This window comes from Serinus canaria, chromosome 13 (assembly GCF_022539315.1).
Source record: "Serinus canaria isolate serCan28SL12 chromosome 13, serCan2020, whole genome shotgun sequence".
Lineage (NCBI taxonomy): Eukaryota > Metazoa > Chordata > Aves > Passeriformes > Fringillidae > Serinus > Serinus canaria.
This window is the reverse complement of record NC_066327.1, coordinates 15,863,656-15,878,810: the sequence shown is the minus strand read 5'-3', so window position 1 is coordinate 15,878,810 and position 15,155 is coordinate 15,863,656. Positions and strand designations below refer to the sequence as shown.

General features: G+C 51.4%; 1 protein-coding gene across 2 annotated transcripts; it reads right to left on the bottom strand.

The window, feature by feature from the left end:
• Positions 1-1,429: 1,429 nt before the first annotated feature.
• Positions 1,430-13,677, bottom strand: STC2 (stanniocalcin 2). Of its 2 annotated transcripts, none has more exons than XM_030229365.2 (4): positions 13,507-13,677; positions 11,208-11,350; positions 8,542-8,753; positions 1,430-5,101 (listed from the first exon to the last, which is right to left on the bottom strand). In XM_030229365.2, the coding sequence occupies exons 1-4, from the start codon at positions 13,667-13,669 to the stop codon at positions 4,714-4,716; spliced, it is 906 nt and encodes a 301-aa protein (XP_030085225.2). In that variant the 5' UTR covers positions 13,670-13,677; the 3' UTR covers positions 1,430-4,713. The 2 variants fall into 2 exon arrangements, with proteins under 2 accessions (XP_030085225.2, XP_050835547.1); XM_050979590.1 differs by lacking the exon at positions 13,507-13,677 and adding an exon at positions 12,558-12,744.
• Between the last annotated feature and the right edge of the window lie 1,478 nt (positions 13,678-15,155).

Sequence of the window (15,155 nt, the reverse complement as noted above, 5' to 3'; positions counted from 1 at the left end):
AAAACAAAAATGCACTGGGTGGGGGGGGTGAATGGCAGTGAGGGGTCCAGCAGAAGCTATTCCTTGGCTGCAGGTTGGTCTGAGCTCACATCCCACCAAGCTCTGTGACAGCTCTGCTGGCAGGGTGCACTCTCCCGTTGGTGTTTGACAGTCCATGACAGGATTATAAAGAGCTGCTGCACCTACAGGCAAAGAAATGCTACAGGTCCTACATTGCTGCAAATCACATTGAGGCTTGTGAAGCCCATCTCATCCAAAGGCTTCAACTGGATTAGCTATTTTTAAACCCCACAGAAGGAGTGTTAAAAATGTGCTTTTTCATGCATGCAGCCTTAAAAAAAAAAATTAAAAAATCCGTGCTTTATGTTCTGAGGTGCTTTCTCATAATTTCCCCATCCCTTTGCTGCCTACACCCCGACACGGTATGAAAATGACTTTGGAGACAACACAAAGGGCTGTTTCTGCAGCTTGCTTTTTGTAAACCTGAGGATTTTGCTTTTCTCCTTTGCTGAAACTCCAGTAAGCATCTAAGATTTGGATCTCTGATTTAAGAGGGAATTACAGCTCCTGTGATATCCCTGTTCAGAGCCACTGGCTGGTGCTTACTGATAGGGTATTAGTAGCTGCCAGTGGGGAGTGAAAATAGATCTCCTCTGGTTTTAGGGTAAACTCTTGAAGGGGTAACTGGCTGTGTGACGTGAACTGAGTCTCTCATAGGTGCAGGACAAATCTTATCAGCTCTTGCAGCTTGCAGAAAGGTTTGCTGCTGTATTTGTTAATGGGTCTGGCTGGAATCCAGCTCTTGGGGCTTTGGGGGCTGCCAACACCTTGGCCACAGGCAGGTGCTGTGGTCAGCCACAGATGCCCTCCCTGGCTCCTCTGGGATGCCCTCAGGGATGCTGGGCTGTGCCTGAAGCCAGCCTGGCTGAGCTCGGTGTGCCAGCTCCCGAGGGCTTTGGGAACCTGGGATCACCAGGGCAGTGAGGAGAAACCCCCAGGAGCTGCACCCCTGCTCCAGCCTCCACCTGCTGATCCAAAGCCATGGGGTGGCTGCAGTGACCCCCCAGTCCATGGGGAAACCTCCTGAAGGGGCTTTGTCCGAGCTGGAGAGCTGCAGGAGCTCCTGCTCCCTGTTTCTCACCCTGGAGTTGATTCTGCATCTCCCTTCCTGCCTCAGACCAAGCTTCCAGGTCCCAGATCAGCAGGGAGGTCTCCCTCTCCTGGGGAATGGCACACGGGGCCTGTGCCCTGCTCGGGGGGGTTGGCTCTGTCCCCATGTCCCTCTGCCACTGCCTGGCTGGGGGGGACGAGCAGCCAAGCCTCACCTCAGCCCTCCTTGGCTGCAGCTGCTGGCTCAGCTTCAGAGGGCTTTTCCTACCCCTTATCTCCCAGCAGCTGAAGCTCCAGCTACACAAAACCCAGCCACAGACTTATTCAAAACATTTATTAGTGTTTAAGGAAAATAATAGTGTGTGAAAGGTACAGAGCTTTGTCTAAAGCCATATGCATTTTCTTTATTTACAAGCTTATTTGGCTGCAAACTCTACACGAGATAAAACTAGTATGTTTTTCTCCCAGAGATTTGGAATTAAGGACAGTTTGTCTTTTATTTATTTATTTCATTTTATTTTTCTCCTTTTAGTTCAGCATTGTAAGTTAGGACAGCATTTTCCAGGGTTTACTGCTATCTCTTTTCCTGTAGGCGTTTTGCTTCTCTCGCAGTATTTTCATTCCAGAACAAGGCTCATTCCAGATGCAAAGCATAAAGGAAACATTCATACCTTGGCTTTTAAGCTAAACCTCCTTCATGAACAGCAAGTTCATAAGGAATGTTAATTAAAGCATCATACAGTATCTAAATGGACTTTTTTTTTTTTTCTCCTTTTTTTTTTTTTATAAAGAATTAAGGCTATGTAGATGTCACAATAAAATAATCTCAGGTAAAACACACCCTATCTGTTAGATATGAAAGAAAGGTTTAACAATAAATAAATGATTTATGCTGTCAATAACATTATGGAACTGTATAAAACTATATTTACGCAGCTTTAAACATAAAAAAACCATACTAGTGGCATGAATATATACAACACAGGTCATGACATACGTTTAAATTATCATAGCCAGCAGTGTTCTTTTTTTTTAAATGGGGACACTATAATAAATAGAAATGTTAAATATTTACAATAATAGCATATGTGGAATCAGTAGATGAACACATAAAATCTTCACACACAGAGGAAAAAAAAAAATGATGCCTTATACAAAAATCCCTCCCACCCACAGCTTGTCCACCCCCCTCCCCAATTTTCATTGACTAAACAAGGGGAATACACAATTTTCCCCACAGAACCAATGAATACAAATAAAACTGTATGCATGCTGAGGTGATATGTTGACTGAGACATTCAAAGATGTAGATCTGTTTGGTTCCCATTGATAAATCAAGACCTCTAATGACAGAGGGATCTTATTTTAGTTCAATGCAAGAACATTGGTAGCAAGTTGTTGTTTCTGGTTTGTGTTAGCTTTTTTTTTTTATTCTTTTTTTTTTTTAATTTTTTTTTTGTGCTAAAATGCTTGGATTGTCTTTTTGGTTTGAGCTTGTTCTTCGTGGTGGTTCTGGGCCACCAAGGGGGAGAGGACACTTGCAGGAAACCCACGGAGGCACGTGCCAGAAACCTTCTTAGGGCACCACCAGCAGGATTTTGGAGCAGAGGAGGTGGCCAGGAGAGTCAGGCCCAAACCAGGGTGCTCTGTGGGGCAGCCTGGGTGCCCCAGAGGTGGCTGAGCTGTCACCAGCCCCAGGGGGCAGGTGCCACACTCACTGCACCATCACCGTGGTCTCTGCTGCTACAGCACCTGGCCTGATCCCAGCTCCTCCCACTGAAACCCAATGAAAATTTCATCACAGAACTTTGCTAAAATCGGGCAGGATCGAGGCCAGGTCTCTAAGCAAAGACCTGGTGATCACAGAGACACCTTTTCAACTCAGCTGTCCCCTCTTGCCTCCTACGTGGTCGCTATTTAAAGCAGTGCCTCCAAGTTCTGCGGGTGGATCCCTGCATTAAACCCTGAATGCAGCTATTAGGAGCCGTGCTCACTTAGCAGGAACTGAAATCTGAGTTGGAAATTGTAGCCAAATTCCAACACCCTCCTCTCCTGTTTATGCAGCTCCTTCCCACCATGCAGCAAGCCGTACGTTAGTTCATGGGTACGTTCTGTCTCTGCTGAACTGCCTTCCTGCCCCCACAGCTTTCCTCCCTAACTTTCCAAATGAGAAGGCTCCAATCCCCAGTGTGATTCCCACTTTCTAAGAAAACCTCCCTTTTTCCTCTAGAGGAAGCTGATGCTCACCCTCCTGTCCCTGTGGGTGCTGCAGCCTCCACTTCCAGTACAATATCTGGGAATATAGGATTGCAGAGCTGCAACCTGAGAGTAACAATTGCATAGGGGGTAGGAGAGATATGGCCAAACACCTCATTCACACTTGAAACTGCTTAAAGACAATAAGCTCTTGACACTCTTCACCTTTTCTAACTCGTTCTGTGGAGATTGGTTGTCGTTACCTGCACGAGAATTACAAAACCCAAGTCAATCCCCTCTCCTTGTCTTTGGCATTTGGATAAACCAAGCTATAGGCAGGTCAGAGTGGGGCTCCACATCCCAGCAAACCACATCACACTGCTAAGGAGAGGCAGGCTTCTGATGGGCCTTCAATGCAGCCCTGATAAGAACTAAATATATGGGGATTTAGAGGGTCCTTTGCTGTCTTGAGCCCACACCTGCCCCTTTAGGCTTGGGCTGGAAGGGTGGAAGACCTGTATCACTGAGGGGGCAGATGGAAGCAGAGAATATGCACAGGGTTTTCAGAGGTCCGTGAGAATGCTTTTGGGGGTCCTCCACCCTGTGCAAGTCTTAACAGTCACGTTGCCTTGTCTGGAAGCTGATTACTTGCCTTTGAAGCGACTGGGTACGGTTCTGTGATCAGCAAGTGTCAAGTTATGCAGCTGTTAAAAACTAACAGGGGGCACTTCAAACCAGGCAGCGTCGCCCAGGTGGGAACAATGGCTCAGAGAAAGTGGCAAAGCTTTCAGAGAAAGTGGTGGAGCTCCAGACCACACGGTTCCTGTGCCAGAGACGGGGCAGCTCCTTCATTAGAGAGCTTCACACAGAGAGCCCTGAGCTCTGGCATTCCCAGCCACAGGCAGAAACCAAATCCCCCTGGAATTCAGCCATCTGCTGTAAGGCTGTGCCCTGAACCTTTGGAGGTGCTAAGCCACAAGCAGCCACATGCAGCCTGGCAGAGCCCGCTTGGAACCTTCTCCCCTGCCAAGGAGACCAAAGGGAAAAAAAAACCCCAAATAAAAAAAACCCTAAAAAACAATAACAAAAACCCCAAAACCAAACCCAACCCAACAAGATCCTAAATTTCAGATGATGTCCATTTCATAAACAAAAAAAAAAAAAAAAAAAAAAAAAAAAAGGGGAAAGAATTTAGTTGGAGACATTTTGCCACCCGAGCGCTGAGTTTGCTGGATCGATAACCCATTGCCACTGCTCTCCCTTTGCTACTATATACACACTGATGCCGAGGTCCATAGATATCTTGCAATGCCCTGTGCTTGACCTCTGAATGGGAAATGCTTTGGAATGTCCATAGACAGGAGGATGGAACTCAGGGGAGGGGGAAGGGGGAGCCGGTGCCTCTTTTCACCTCCGGACGTCGGAGAAGTCGGACAGTTCGTCTGCCCGGTCCAGGATCCCGTGGGCCCCTTTGGGACCGTGGCCCCCAGCTTTGACCCGGGCGTTGGAGTGGCCCTTGGTACCTCTCTCTCCCTTGGCTGCTCGTGGGCTCTCCCTGTGCTCGGGGTCAGCGTGGGCCACCATGTCCCCGCGGCCAGCACCGGCCCTGCTGCCTTCCCCCACCTTCCTCTCGGCTCCCAGGATGGCGTCCCCGTGCGTGGCCGAGGTGCAGAAGCTCAGGATGGAGCAGAGGCTTCCCCAGTTCTGTTCACACTGGGCCTGGACGCTCCTGGTTATTGCCTTTTTCACCTCCTCGCCGCAGGTGAGCAGGATGTTCACTAGGTCAACGTAAGGCCTGGAGGGAAAGGGAGCAGTGAGAGAAAAGTTAAAATCCACCCCAGGGAATCAGTGAAGAATCTGCCTCACCCTCCCTGGGCACAGCAAATCCAGTGGTGTGAGTCCCTGGCACCCCTGACTCAGCAGCAATTCTGCCCACGTTAATTATGGAAAATCCCATATTCTAATCAGGCATTTTGCTGCAGGAAATGCACAGTGGCATCCTGTCAAAGCCTCTCTGGATTGATCTTGCTTGCTCTCCCCCCTGGAGATACTCTGGGAGAACTGGAATGTTCACCAGAGAACAGACGAGGTCTTGCTTGGCAAGTGGAAGAACTGTCTCACTTTCTGCCTCCGTGTCTTTCCATACCCTCCCATCTTTGTCACTCAGGACACCAGGCAAGGGACACTGGCTCCTGCCCAGAGCCATCAGCTTCACCGAGTGGGCTCTGCCTCTGGGTGAATGGCAGGTACAGAGCATTCACCAGTGCCCAGTCTGCAAGAGGGAGGCATTTTCTCACTCAGCTAGAGAGTCTCTGGCTTTCCTCATCCTCTCTGGAGCACTGGGTGTTGATCTCCATCACAGGCAAGATCCTATCTGGACCCAGGATCTGCCTGAACAGAGCTCAGACAAATGGAATCCACTTTGGTGGCACTTTTTTCTTCCCACACCGAGTTTTATTTCTTCATTTCCTTACAGAGCTTTCAGTATCCACCTTTTCCCAGCTGAGCAAGGCCTCAAAACATGTCCTGGCTGAATCCCCTTTGTGCTTCTGACCCACCCCTGAGTGTCCCCAAGGTACCAGCAGCTCGAGCACAGGCACTTGGGCTTCTCAGCCACAGGTCACCGAGTGCAGCAATTTTAAAATACTTGTGGTCACAAGTTTTGTGGGTCAATATTGATGTTGTCTATTGACACAACTGCTCAGCTGCTTGCAGGCCCAGAAGAACGTGCTTAAAAATCTTCCATGGCAGGAACCAGCCACGGCACAAGGGGAAAGCTGCCCAGGGTCAGCAGTCGTGGCTCTGTGGGGTGGGTGGTGGGGCTGCACCTCCTGGGCACCCCATCCACCAGCTCTGGTGCCTCTGGACAAGTCTAAAGCTCTTCTCATTAACTTAAGACAGAAGAGGAAAACCAACAGATTATGATCAGTGTCTAACTTTACCAACCGCTTAAACTCATTTTGAATCGCTAATCTCGGAGAGCCACCTATTCCCCCATCTCAAAATATTTCCCATGGTTGGATTGTTCCAACTGCTGGAAAAAAAAAAAAAAAAAAAGTTACTTGGAATGCAGCAGGGACCAATCTGCCAAGACCTGTCACCACTTCCACCATAGCAAATCAGCCTGACCCCCACAGCTGACTCAGGAGGAGGCTTCGCTGCCCGACCGCGTTCCGAACACTCATCGGGAGAGAACAGTCAGAGCAAAACAGAGAACAAGCCTGAGAGCTGCCACTTGCTTCTCTGCTCTCAGGTTTTTGTTTTAAATGTAAAGTAGGAGATAAGGGAGAGCTGAGCGCGTTACATACAAAGTGATCCAGCAAAAGGACATAAACCTCCCTCCCTCCCTCCCAAGAACTGAGTTCTTGAAATTGGGCATAACCTCTGCAGAAATCTTTGTAAGAAAAAAGGTCGCTGGTATGACTAAAAAGTGGCTCAGCTGCCAAATATTTCAGGTATTCAGAGGCTGCCAGAGCCCTGCGGATTAATACTGGCCCATTTCTCCTTGCCTGTTTTACTTTCTGCATTTCAGCCGGCCTGACCAGAGTACCTGAACTGAGCACAAGGCTGCAAGTCAGCAGACGTGATTTTATTTCCAGCTCTGCCACACTTGCCTATTGATCTCGAACAAGTTCCTTAGTTCAAGAGCTTCAGAGATGGCCTCTAAATTTAGGGGAGGGGAGGAGGCTGGCTGGTTCTATTTGGGGAGTCCCGCATAGGAGAGCCGAGCTCCCACTCCGGGAGATGCTGGAGTGTAGGAAGCGCTAAATGAGATCATGCAAATTATAGGTGTTCAGCTGAATGACCCTCTCTTCTCCAACCAACAACCCCCCAGCACAGCTCCCCAGAAATAAGCAGCTGCCTCTGAGCATTCCTGCTTGAGCCTGTTCATAAAATAAGGAGAGCTCACTCCTCCTCAGACAGGCTTTTGGCTCGCACGGTTCTTTTCATCCCCAAATGATGGGGGGGTTAATTGGTGCCAAGTACCCAATTTACAGCTGCTGACACAGCCCAGGCAGTGCCCAGAGAGGTGCTGCTGGGCAGGACGGAGCCCTGCTGCCCTTCTCCCTCAGCCAGCAGGATGCTGCCCATGGCCCCGGGCACAGCAGCTCTGCCCCCAGCCATGCCTTTGATCCCAGCCTCAGGAATGTCCAGGGAAAGGGCCTTGCTTTCAGGCCACCATGTCCAGCTTGAACAAACCACAGCACAGGATTTATGGGAGCAAATTGGCACTGAAGCATCTCTCTGCAACTGCAGCTGAAATATTAGTGGGGGGTGGTTTTCAGCACTAAGGGAATCAGAGCTCCCTTGGGCAATGAGGAACATAAAATGCAAGGCTAAAATTCCCAAGGAAGTGATTCTGCAAAAAATTGTGTCTCTCATGACTGCTGGGATTTGAGTTCCTGTGCTAATATCAAGGCACAGAGGTGTGGTAGGAAGATGCTTTAAGGTTGAGCCTGATGCCAGGCTGTGGCTCAGCCTTCTTGTTTCAGGAGTGAGACGTTCACCTGCAAGAAAAACAGGCTCTGATTTTTGCATTTGTGCACAAAGAGTCAGTACAAACAGCTTGTGCTTGGTTTGTTGCTGTCATGTAGCAGCTTTGATCAATTCCAAGTAGGATTTGTGCCTGCCATTCCTTGGAGGACAGCTGTGCTCCCAGTCAGAGGAATGAAGTCCTCAAAAATCTGACTTGTGCCTTCATTTTGTACACCCCCATGTTTTATTAAAAAGCATCTGAGATTAATAAAGAATAAGATGAATGGGAGATTACCTGGGGGACTGCAGCTCTTTCAGGGACAATTAACTACAAGACATTTCAAAGTATGTATTTAAAGAAGAAATTATCATCTTGCTGACAACTTTGCATAAACCCTCTTCCCCCTTCTCCAGTTGTCACCTCTAACAGGATACTGAGGTCAAAATGATGCCTTTGAGCTCAGAAAACAAAAAAAAGCGTTGTGGGATGCCTCTGGAAATGGTAGGCACCCGTGGACCAAGAGGACTGGGACATCCAGCTCCAGCTCATTTCACCTCCTTCCACAGCCACATCTCACCCCTGGTACACAAACCTCAAGGGGCCCTGCAAAGAGAGCTTTACCTCGGTGGTGTGCATGGGAAAACAAGAGGTGCTTAAGGCCAGAAGGAGGTGAAACAGCTCTTGGGCAGATGCACAGCCCACTGGCACTCCTGGAAGGAGCTCCCACGCTCTGACTGCACCAGCACGGAGGCACTTACTCATGCTGCAGCAGGTCTTTGAAGTGAATCATCTCCACAATGACCTGGACGTTCTCCTTGGCAGCAGAGCAGAGGTCATGCTTCAGGTAGCACTCCCGCTGTAACTGGAACACCATCTCTTTAATGGCAGGGCACTTACGGCTGATGCAGCTGAATTTATGCCTCAAGGCATGAGCCTTACACTTCAGAGCGTCTTTAATGAAGGATTTTCCCTGAGAAGGAAAGAAATGGAGTAGGTCTGTATTTCTGTCCATTAAGCACAGCAGCTGATTTATGCCCAGCCAGCTGCTTCTCTGCAGGACAATGTCAAGGGTTATTACAGTGCTAAGGATATCACTTCATGGCTTTCCCCTTCTTCTCTGTTTCTCTGCCCTTAAAGACCCTGCCAAGTTACCCAGCTTTGCTATCCCAGTGGATCTGAAACCCCCAGGGCTTCCTCACTGCTACTCTGAGCTTTTCTCTGCCCCAACAGCTGAATGCCCAACGAGGGAAAGAGCAAAAGTAAGCACTTGAAGTAATTCAGTGCTGGAGTTACTGGATTAATTTGCTTCCAGGGTGGCAGAGCAACAGGAGAGGAGAGGCCCTCCTGCCATGGCTGAGCTCCTCAGGACCACAAGCAGATACCATTCAGTAACTGCAGGGGTATTTTTAAATTTTAAAATGAGTTTACAAACTCAGAGACATGTATGCATGATCTGTATGCATCTGCCCTATTCCCCAGACATCAGTATTTTCTTCCTCAGAGAGGGACTCAAATCAGCACTAATAATAATCATTATCATCATCATATAAATCCTACAGTGTCTTCACACCTGTTGCAAGGAATTCTAAGTGAGATTAAGAAAATCACACCAAGAAGCTAAAAAATAAGGTGGAGGAAAGCTGCTTTAGCAGCATCTCTTTAGCCACTGTGACTCCTTCACTCAGTTGCTTGGTGGGCATCAGACCTATCCCTTCCTTTCCTCTTTTCCTGGACTCTGCAGCTACAGCTCTGCTCAGACTCCCTGTGCCTTGCTGAGAACAGGCCCATGGAAGGCAATTCCTCCACCTCTTCATCAGCCTCAGGTTCTTTTCAGCAGGTGCTCCATGAAGACCAAAGCCTTGCTCTCCTTTATCCCAAGAGTGCACTGCCCCAGCTCCACTGATGCTAAAAAAGATTCACCCAGACCTGCAAGCAGATGTTGTCCCCAAATTGTTTCAAGCCAGAAATGTTTCTTGCTCATCTAAGAGCTGCTTCACCCCTTTATGTTTCCCATACCAAAGGCACTCCCTTGCCCTTCCCTTCAGGAACAAACACAGCACAGCAGGCAAATAGGGGTGAAAAAGAGAATTCTTATATAAACCCAAACTGACATCAATTCTCAGGTTTCAGAGCATAGAACAGAAAATGGACAGGGTTAGTCTTGTCATTCAATGCAGCTTGAGTTAACTGGGGATGATACAGAGAGGAGCTGTGAAAAGCCATGTCATAGCAGAGGCTAAAGTCACCTTCATGTTAAATAAAGCTCCAGGGGTTTAAATCTCCTGCTCTGCACTGGGGACAGCCTGGATGTGAGACAGGCTGTGTTTGATGAGCAGCATCTGGGCATCTGGCATCAATGGCTGCTCTCAGCCTCCACAGGCACCATTCCCTGCCTTCCCAACTTTCCTTCCCTACTCCTTTGGTCAACTCTGTCCTCTGTCCACTGTCCAGAAATATTGTGCAAAAATAAACGAGTGTTTTCTGGAAGCCACTTGGAAATTAAGCTGAAGGTTTCCAGATACCCACAAAAGCAGCAATTCCCATTTTAATGAGTAGCCAGGCCCTTCGTGCATCCTTGAGCATTGGAACCTAAAGCTCCAACTCTCCAAAAAAGTGCTCCCTACTGGGTGGTCCCACCACCCCTCATGGGACAGGCTGGATCCTGAGGACAGCTCTACTTTGTGCCACACTTTTAGCAGTGCCATGTAGCTGGTGCTTTTAGTCAAGTTATTCTGGAAGCTGCCTGGTCAGGCCAAATGCCGCTGGCCTGTCGGAATGTTCCCTTCCCTCCACTCTGAAATGGGAGAGGAGGTTTACAAGACATAATAACAGGATGGCTCAATGATGCATAAATGGTCTGGGGAGAAAATGAAGGAGACAAACTTAATGCCACATACCATGGAAGTAACGTATTTTAACGTCAGCGCTCGAACCCAAGGCTTGCTTGGGTACAGCAGCTTCAGGAGGTTGCCTGGGCTGGTTGTGGGCCAGTCTTGAGGGCCACCTTGAGTAACGGCCCGTTGGGAAATACTGAGATAATTCTAAATTAATTGGGAGCCCAAGTTGCACCTCATAGTCGGCTCTGGACAAAGATGGTGTAGAGGCTTAAGCCACCCAGGTTTCTTGAACCCATGTTTGGCTCCATGAAGGGTTCTGCTGGAGTTATCCTGGGTAAAGGAGGTGGAAGGGATCCAGGCAGCTGCAGCTACAGCCAGCCTGCCCCCTAGGACAGCTTGCTGCTTTATTACTGTCCTGAGGTCCTGATTCTGGACCTTTCAACCCCAAAATTCCTAGTGAATTGGTGAATCACGGCAAGTAGACCAGCTCTGGGAGTTTTTTTGTGCAAAGATGTGTTAAGGAGCTGCAGAACATGCCAAGTGTGTGTTAGAAGCAAGCAGACAGGTAGGACATCTCCCCCTGTTACCTGGGCATCGAATTTTCCAGCGTTGTGCAGGAATGTCATGCAGATCTCGTGTAAGCCTCGGATCTCGCAAGAATTGTTCTCAAAGCATTCAAACACTCCACATCCCACATCGCCAGCATTTACCAGGCAGTGCTGGATTTCAGCTAAAACGAGGATTGGTTAGAGTTAATCTGGAGAACTCTTCACAGGAACTGGTGGCGGGTAGAGAGACAAGAGTTGTTTTGCTACCAACATCAGTTTGAGAGAAAAATGCGTGACAATGGTTAATCGTGCCCGTTTTTCGCAGGAATTAGGCCAAAACTTGGGTGTATTACGCTATGAAAGTGATATCCAAGGAGTAAATGCCAAATCCACTATGCTTACGTCAAGCAATTTCACTTGAGAACTGTCTCATGCTCTTGAATTCCTCAGGAGCAAAGGACAGGCATGATTTTTTTTGCTCTCTGGCTTGTGCGAAGCCCCCCCAGCAAGTTTAAGTGCCAAAACGAGAAGCCCAGGACCCAGCCAGCCAAAATTTTTCATTTTTGGCACTTTGAGCAAGATTCTGGTCATTTAGCACAAGGTGTTTTACAGACCACTGGGTTTTGCCTGTCAGGATGTCTCTCAAGTTAATGGCAAAACTCCCCCTGACAGGTAAAGTCCTTTGCACCAGGAGTTGTATAAAAATGCAACTGTGTGCTCATCTATGCAGAAATCAATAGAAAAGATTTATAGTTCTATGTGTAATACATAAAATAGATGTACTGGAACTAGCAGTTAAATATGTGTTTATTCTGCCCTTTCAGATGTTATGTAATACTGAAAAAAATGCTGTCTAATACTCACTTTCAAAAAAAAAAAAAAAAAACAAACCCAAAACTAAACCACCCCCACCAACCCAAAAATCTAATTCCCAACATGACAGCTTCTGGTCCTTTAAAAAAAATTGATGTAGTAGTACTGCCAGAGGGAAGGTGGTTGCTCAAAAAGCCTGGGGATAAAGTTAAACAGGGGCAGCTTTTAGACCAGAACTGAGGATGCTAAGAATTCCCGTACTCTGTGCCCTGTGGTACCTTTAATTAAAGTTCGCCCTTGGGAGCCAGCCTAATCCCCCTGGAACCGCAGCGTGTTTCAGCCATCCCCAGCCTCCCCCTCTGCCATGCGGTCCATTTGCAAGTCTTTACAGCAACTTTCGGTCTAATTTCCACCCGCTGCAAGGCAGAGCGAGGAGCCGCGGATGGAAACGCGGAGCCTGCCGGAGTTCTCACGACCCCCCCGCCACCAGCCCAAACCCGAATCATGCCGCCGCACTTTGTCTTTTTTTCTCCCCCCACCTTTCTTTTCTTTTTTTTTTTTTTTTTCCCCTTCTACCTGCCCTGAAGTGCATCTGGGGGTGGCACAGGGGTGGGATCCAGGGGTTGTCTGAGGCACAGAGGGAAAGCTGCGCAAACCCAGCCGCACCGGGCTGGGGGGGAAGGGGCACTGGAGCCCTTTGTGGAGCGCTGCGGAGCGCGGAGCCGGGCGCGCTCGGGGCCGGGAGCGCGGCTCTGGTGCTTGTGTTGGCATCCGGATGCAAACCCTTTGCCGGATCACATGTCCTGGCTCCAGCGTGCTGAGAACTGCACAGTGCCGTGATTCACATGTGGCAGTCCCTAATGGGCATCCGTGCATTCCTGCTCGTGTGTGTTTAAACACGTCTCGCAGCACGGAGAGTGTTAAAAAAAAAAAAAAAAAAAAAAGGGGGGGGGGGAAAGGGAGGGGGGGGGCGGGATGAAGGAGGGGGGGAAGGGAAGCGTCTGGATCCCGCGCTCTCTCTTTGCACGCCTGGGAAGCGATCCAGCCAAGTGCACGCCCCAACTCTCTCTTCCTAGGCAGATAATGCCCGGGGGAGGGAGCGCGAGGGGCGGGAGAGGAGGAGAGAAACCCCCGGCCCGTTGCATCATTGCCCGGCTCCCTCCGGCGGAGGCAGAGCCCCGGTCATCCCCGGACCCTCCCGGCTGCCCCCGGCTCTCCACCCGCTTCCCAACGCCGCGCCGAGAAACTTTCTCCTCGCCGGGCTCGCAGCATCTCCGCGGGGCTCCGGCCGCGCTGCGAGCCGGGCGCGGGGCCGCGGCTGGGCACGGGCAACACGTGCTTGGCAGAGCCGGGCTTTAAAGGTAATTAGGAGCGAGCTCCGATTTCCTGCGATGATTTACGCCTGACAGTCGGACAGCGAAATAAAACGCCTGTCATAACTCGACGCGGCTGCAGCAGCAGAAGCAGCAGCAGCAGCGAGGGGAGGGGGACACGCAGAGGCCAGCCCGGTGCCCCCCCGCCGTACCTGTGTTCTGCAGGGACAGGCGCCCCTTCTGCTGCGGGGTCCTGTCCTGCGGCCCCTCCGGAGGGTGCGTGGCCTCAGTGCCCGCGGCCGCCCGGGCGCTGGCCAGCAGTAGGGCCAGCAGCAGCGCCGGGGCCACCAGCTTTCCGCCGAGCTCCGCGCACATGGTCGCGCCTTCCCCCCGCCGCCGCCGCCGCGTCCTCCCCCGCGGGGTGCCGCACCCGGGCCCAGCGCGCTGCTCGCCGCGGCCCCGCGAACCGCATGTGCCCGGCGCGGCGGCGAGCGCGGAGTGGCGGCGGCGGCGCCGGAGGGAGCCTCAAATATCCCCGCCGAGCCCCGGTGTCACTCGCATGAGGGAGCCGAGCAGGTGTCGCTCCGCGCCGCGGCCAATGGCAGCCGCCGCCCCGCTCCGCCCGCCCGCCGGGGGCCGGCCCTGCCCCGCCGGCAGGTTGCAGCCGCCCGCCCCCCGCCCCACCCGCGCCGCGCCGGGGGATGGGGGTGCGGGGGGCAGCGGCACCCGCCGGGGCGGGAGGAGGGATAGCAGGAAAAAATAAATAATATATTTAAAAAAAAAAAAAAAAAAGGTGAAAGAGCGGGATTTTGACACGCCTGGAAGGGAGGCGGCAGCCAGCGGCCGGTTCCCCCGCGCCCTCCGTGGGCAACTTCGGGGCGCTCCAGCAGCCCTGGCCTTGCGCGAGGAGCAGCGGGGTGCCCGTACCCGGAGCCGGCTGCCAGCGCCGGCCGTCCTGCGGCACTGCCGCCTCATGGCAAGACTTGATTTCAAAGAAAAAAAAAATTCCCTTTCCGAAGCAGCTATTGCAATGACTTTCTTGGAAACCTTCCACTCCCTCGGTTTCACCCCCCCCACTCTGGGATTTTGAATCCTGCTTGCTGCGAGGGTGTTTGGGCCAAATACATCACTTGAGGGGGGAAAGTGGTACCCTGGGTGCACACCCGGATGGGCGAACAGGGACGAGCGCTGCTTTCCCGGGGGAAAACCCCACTCTGACCGTGGGGAGAGCATCACCCTTGCGACCCCCCCCCAGCAGGTTCGGGCTGCTCCCTTTTGTCCGGTAGCTGGAGCGAGGTGGGGGACACACACACACACACACACACACACCACAGCACGACGTAGGAAAATCCGTAGCAGGTGATGAGAAGTGCCGCGCTAGCTGGGAAGGGGCGAGCGTGTCTCCCCTTGCCCTGCCGTAATGCACATCAGATGTTTCATCAGACCCCGCCGGCCCCATGCGCTCCTGCCGCCCCCTCCCCTGCAGCCCCCGAGCCCCCGGCAGTGCCGGGGCGCGCTGTGCCGTGCCGGGGGCGGGGGTCCCGCCGGGGGGGCGCAGCTAGGAATGTCTCCAGCTGCTGCTGCCGCCCGCTTCCTCACAGCTGTCAAAATGCACTTGAGGAAATCCACTCACACCTCCCCGAGCAAGGGTCTCCTCGGCGGGACGTGACACCGCGCCGCAGGACCATGGCTCCACGGCTACGCACCAGCAGGCACGTCCTGACACCCCCTCGCAGCCCCCAGGCAGCCCCGGCCTCCCCCGGTTTTGTCTCAGGCCCACGGGGTTTGTGTGCCGGGGCTGAGCCCTGCGAAGTTTTATTTTTTTTTTTTTAAATCCTTGCGGAGGGTTTGACATCGCAGC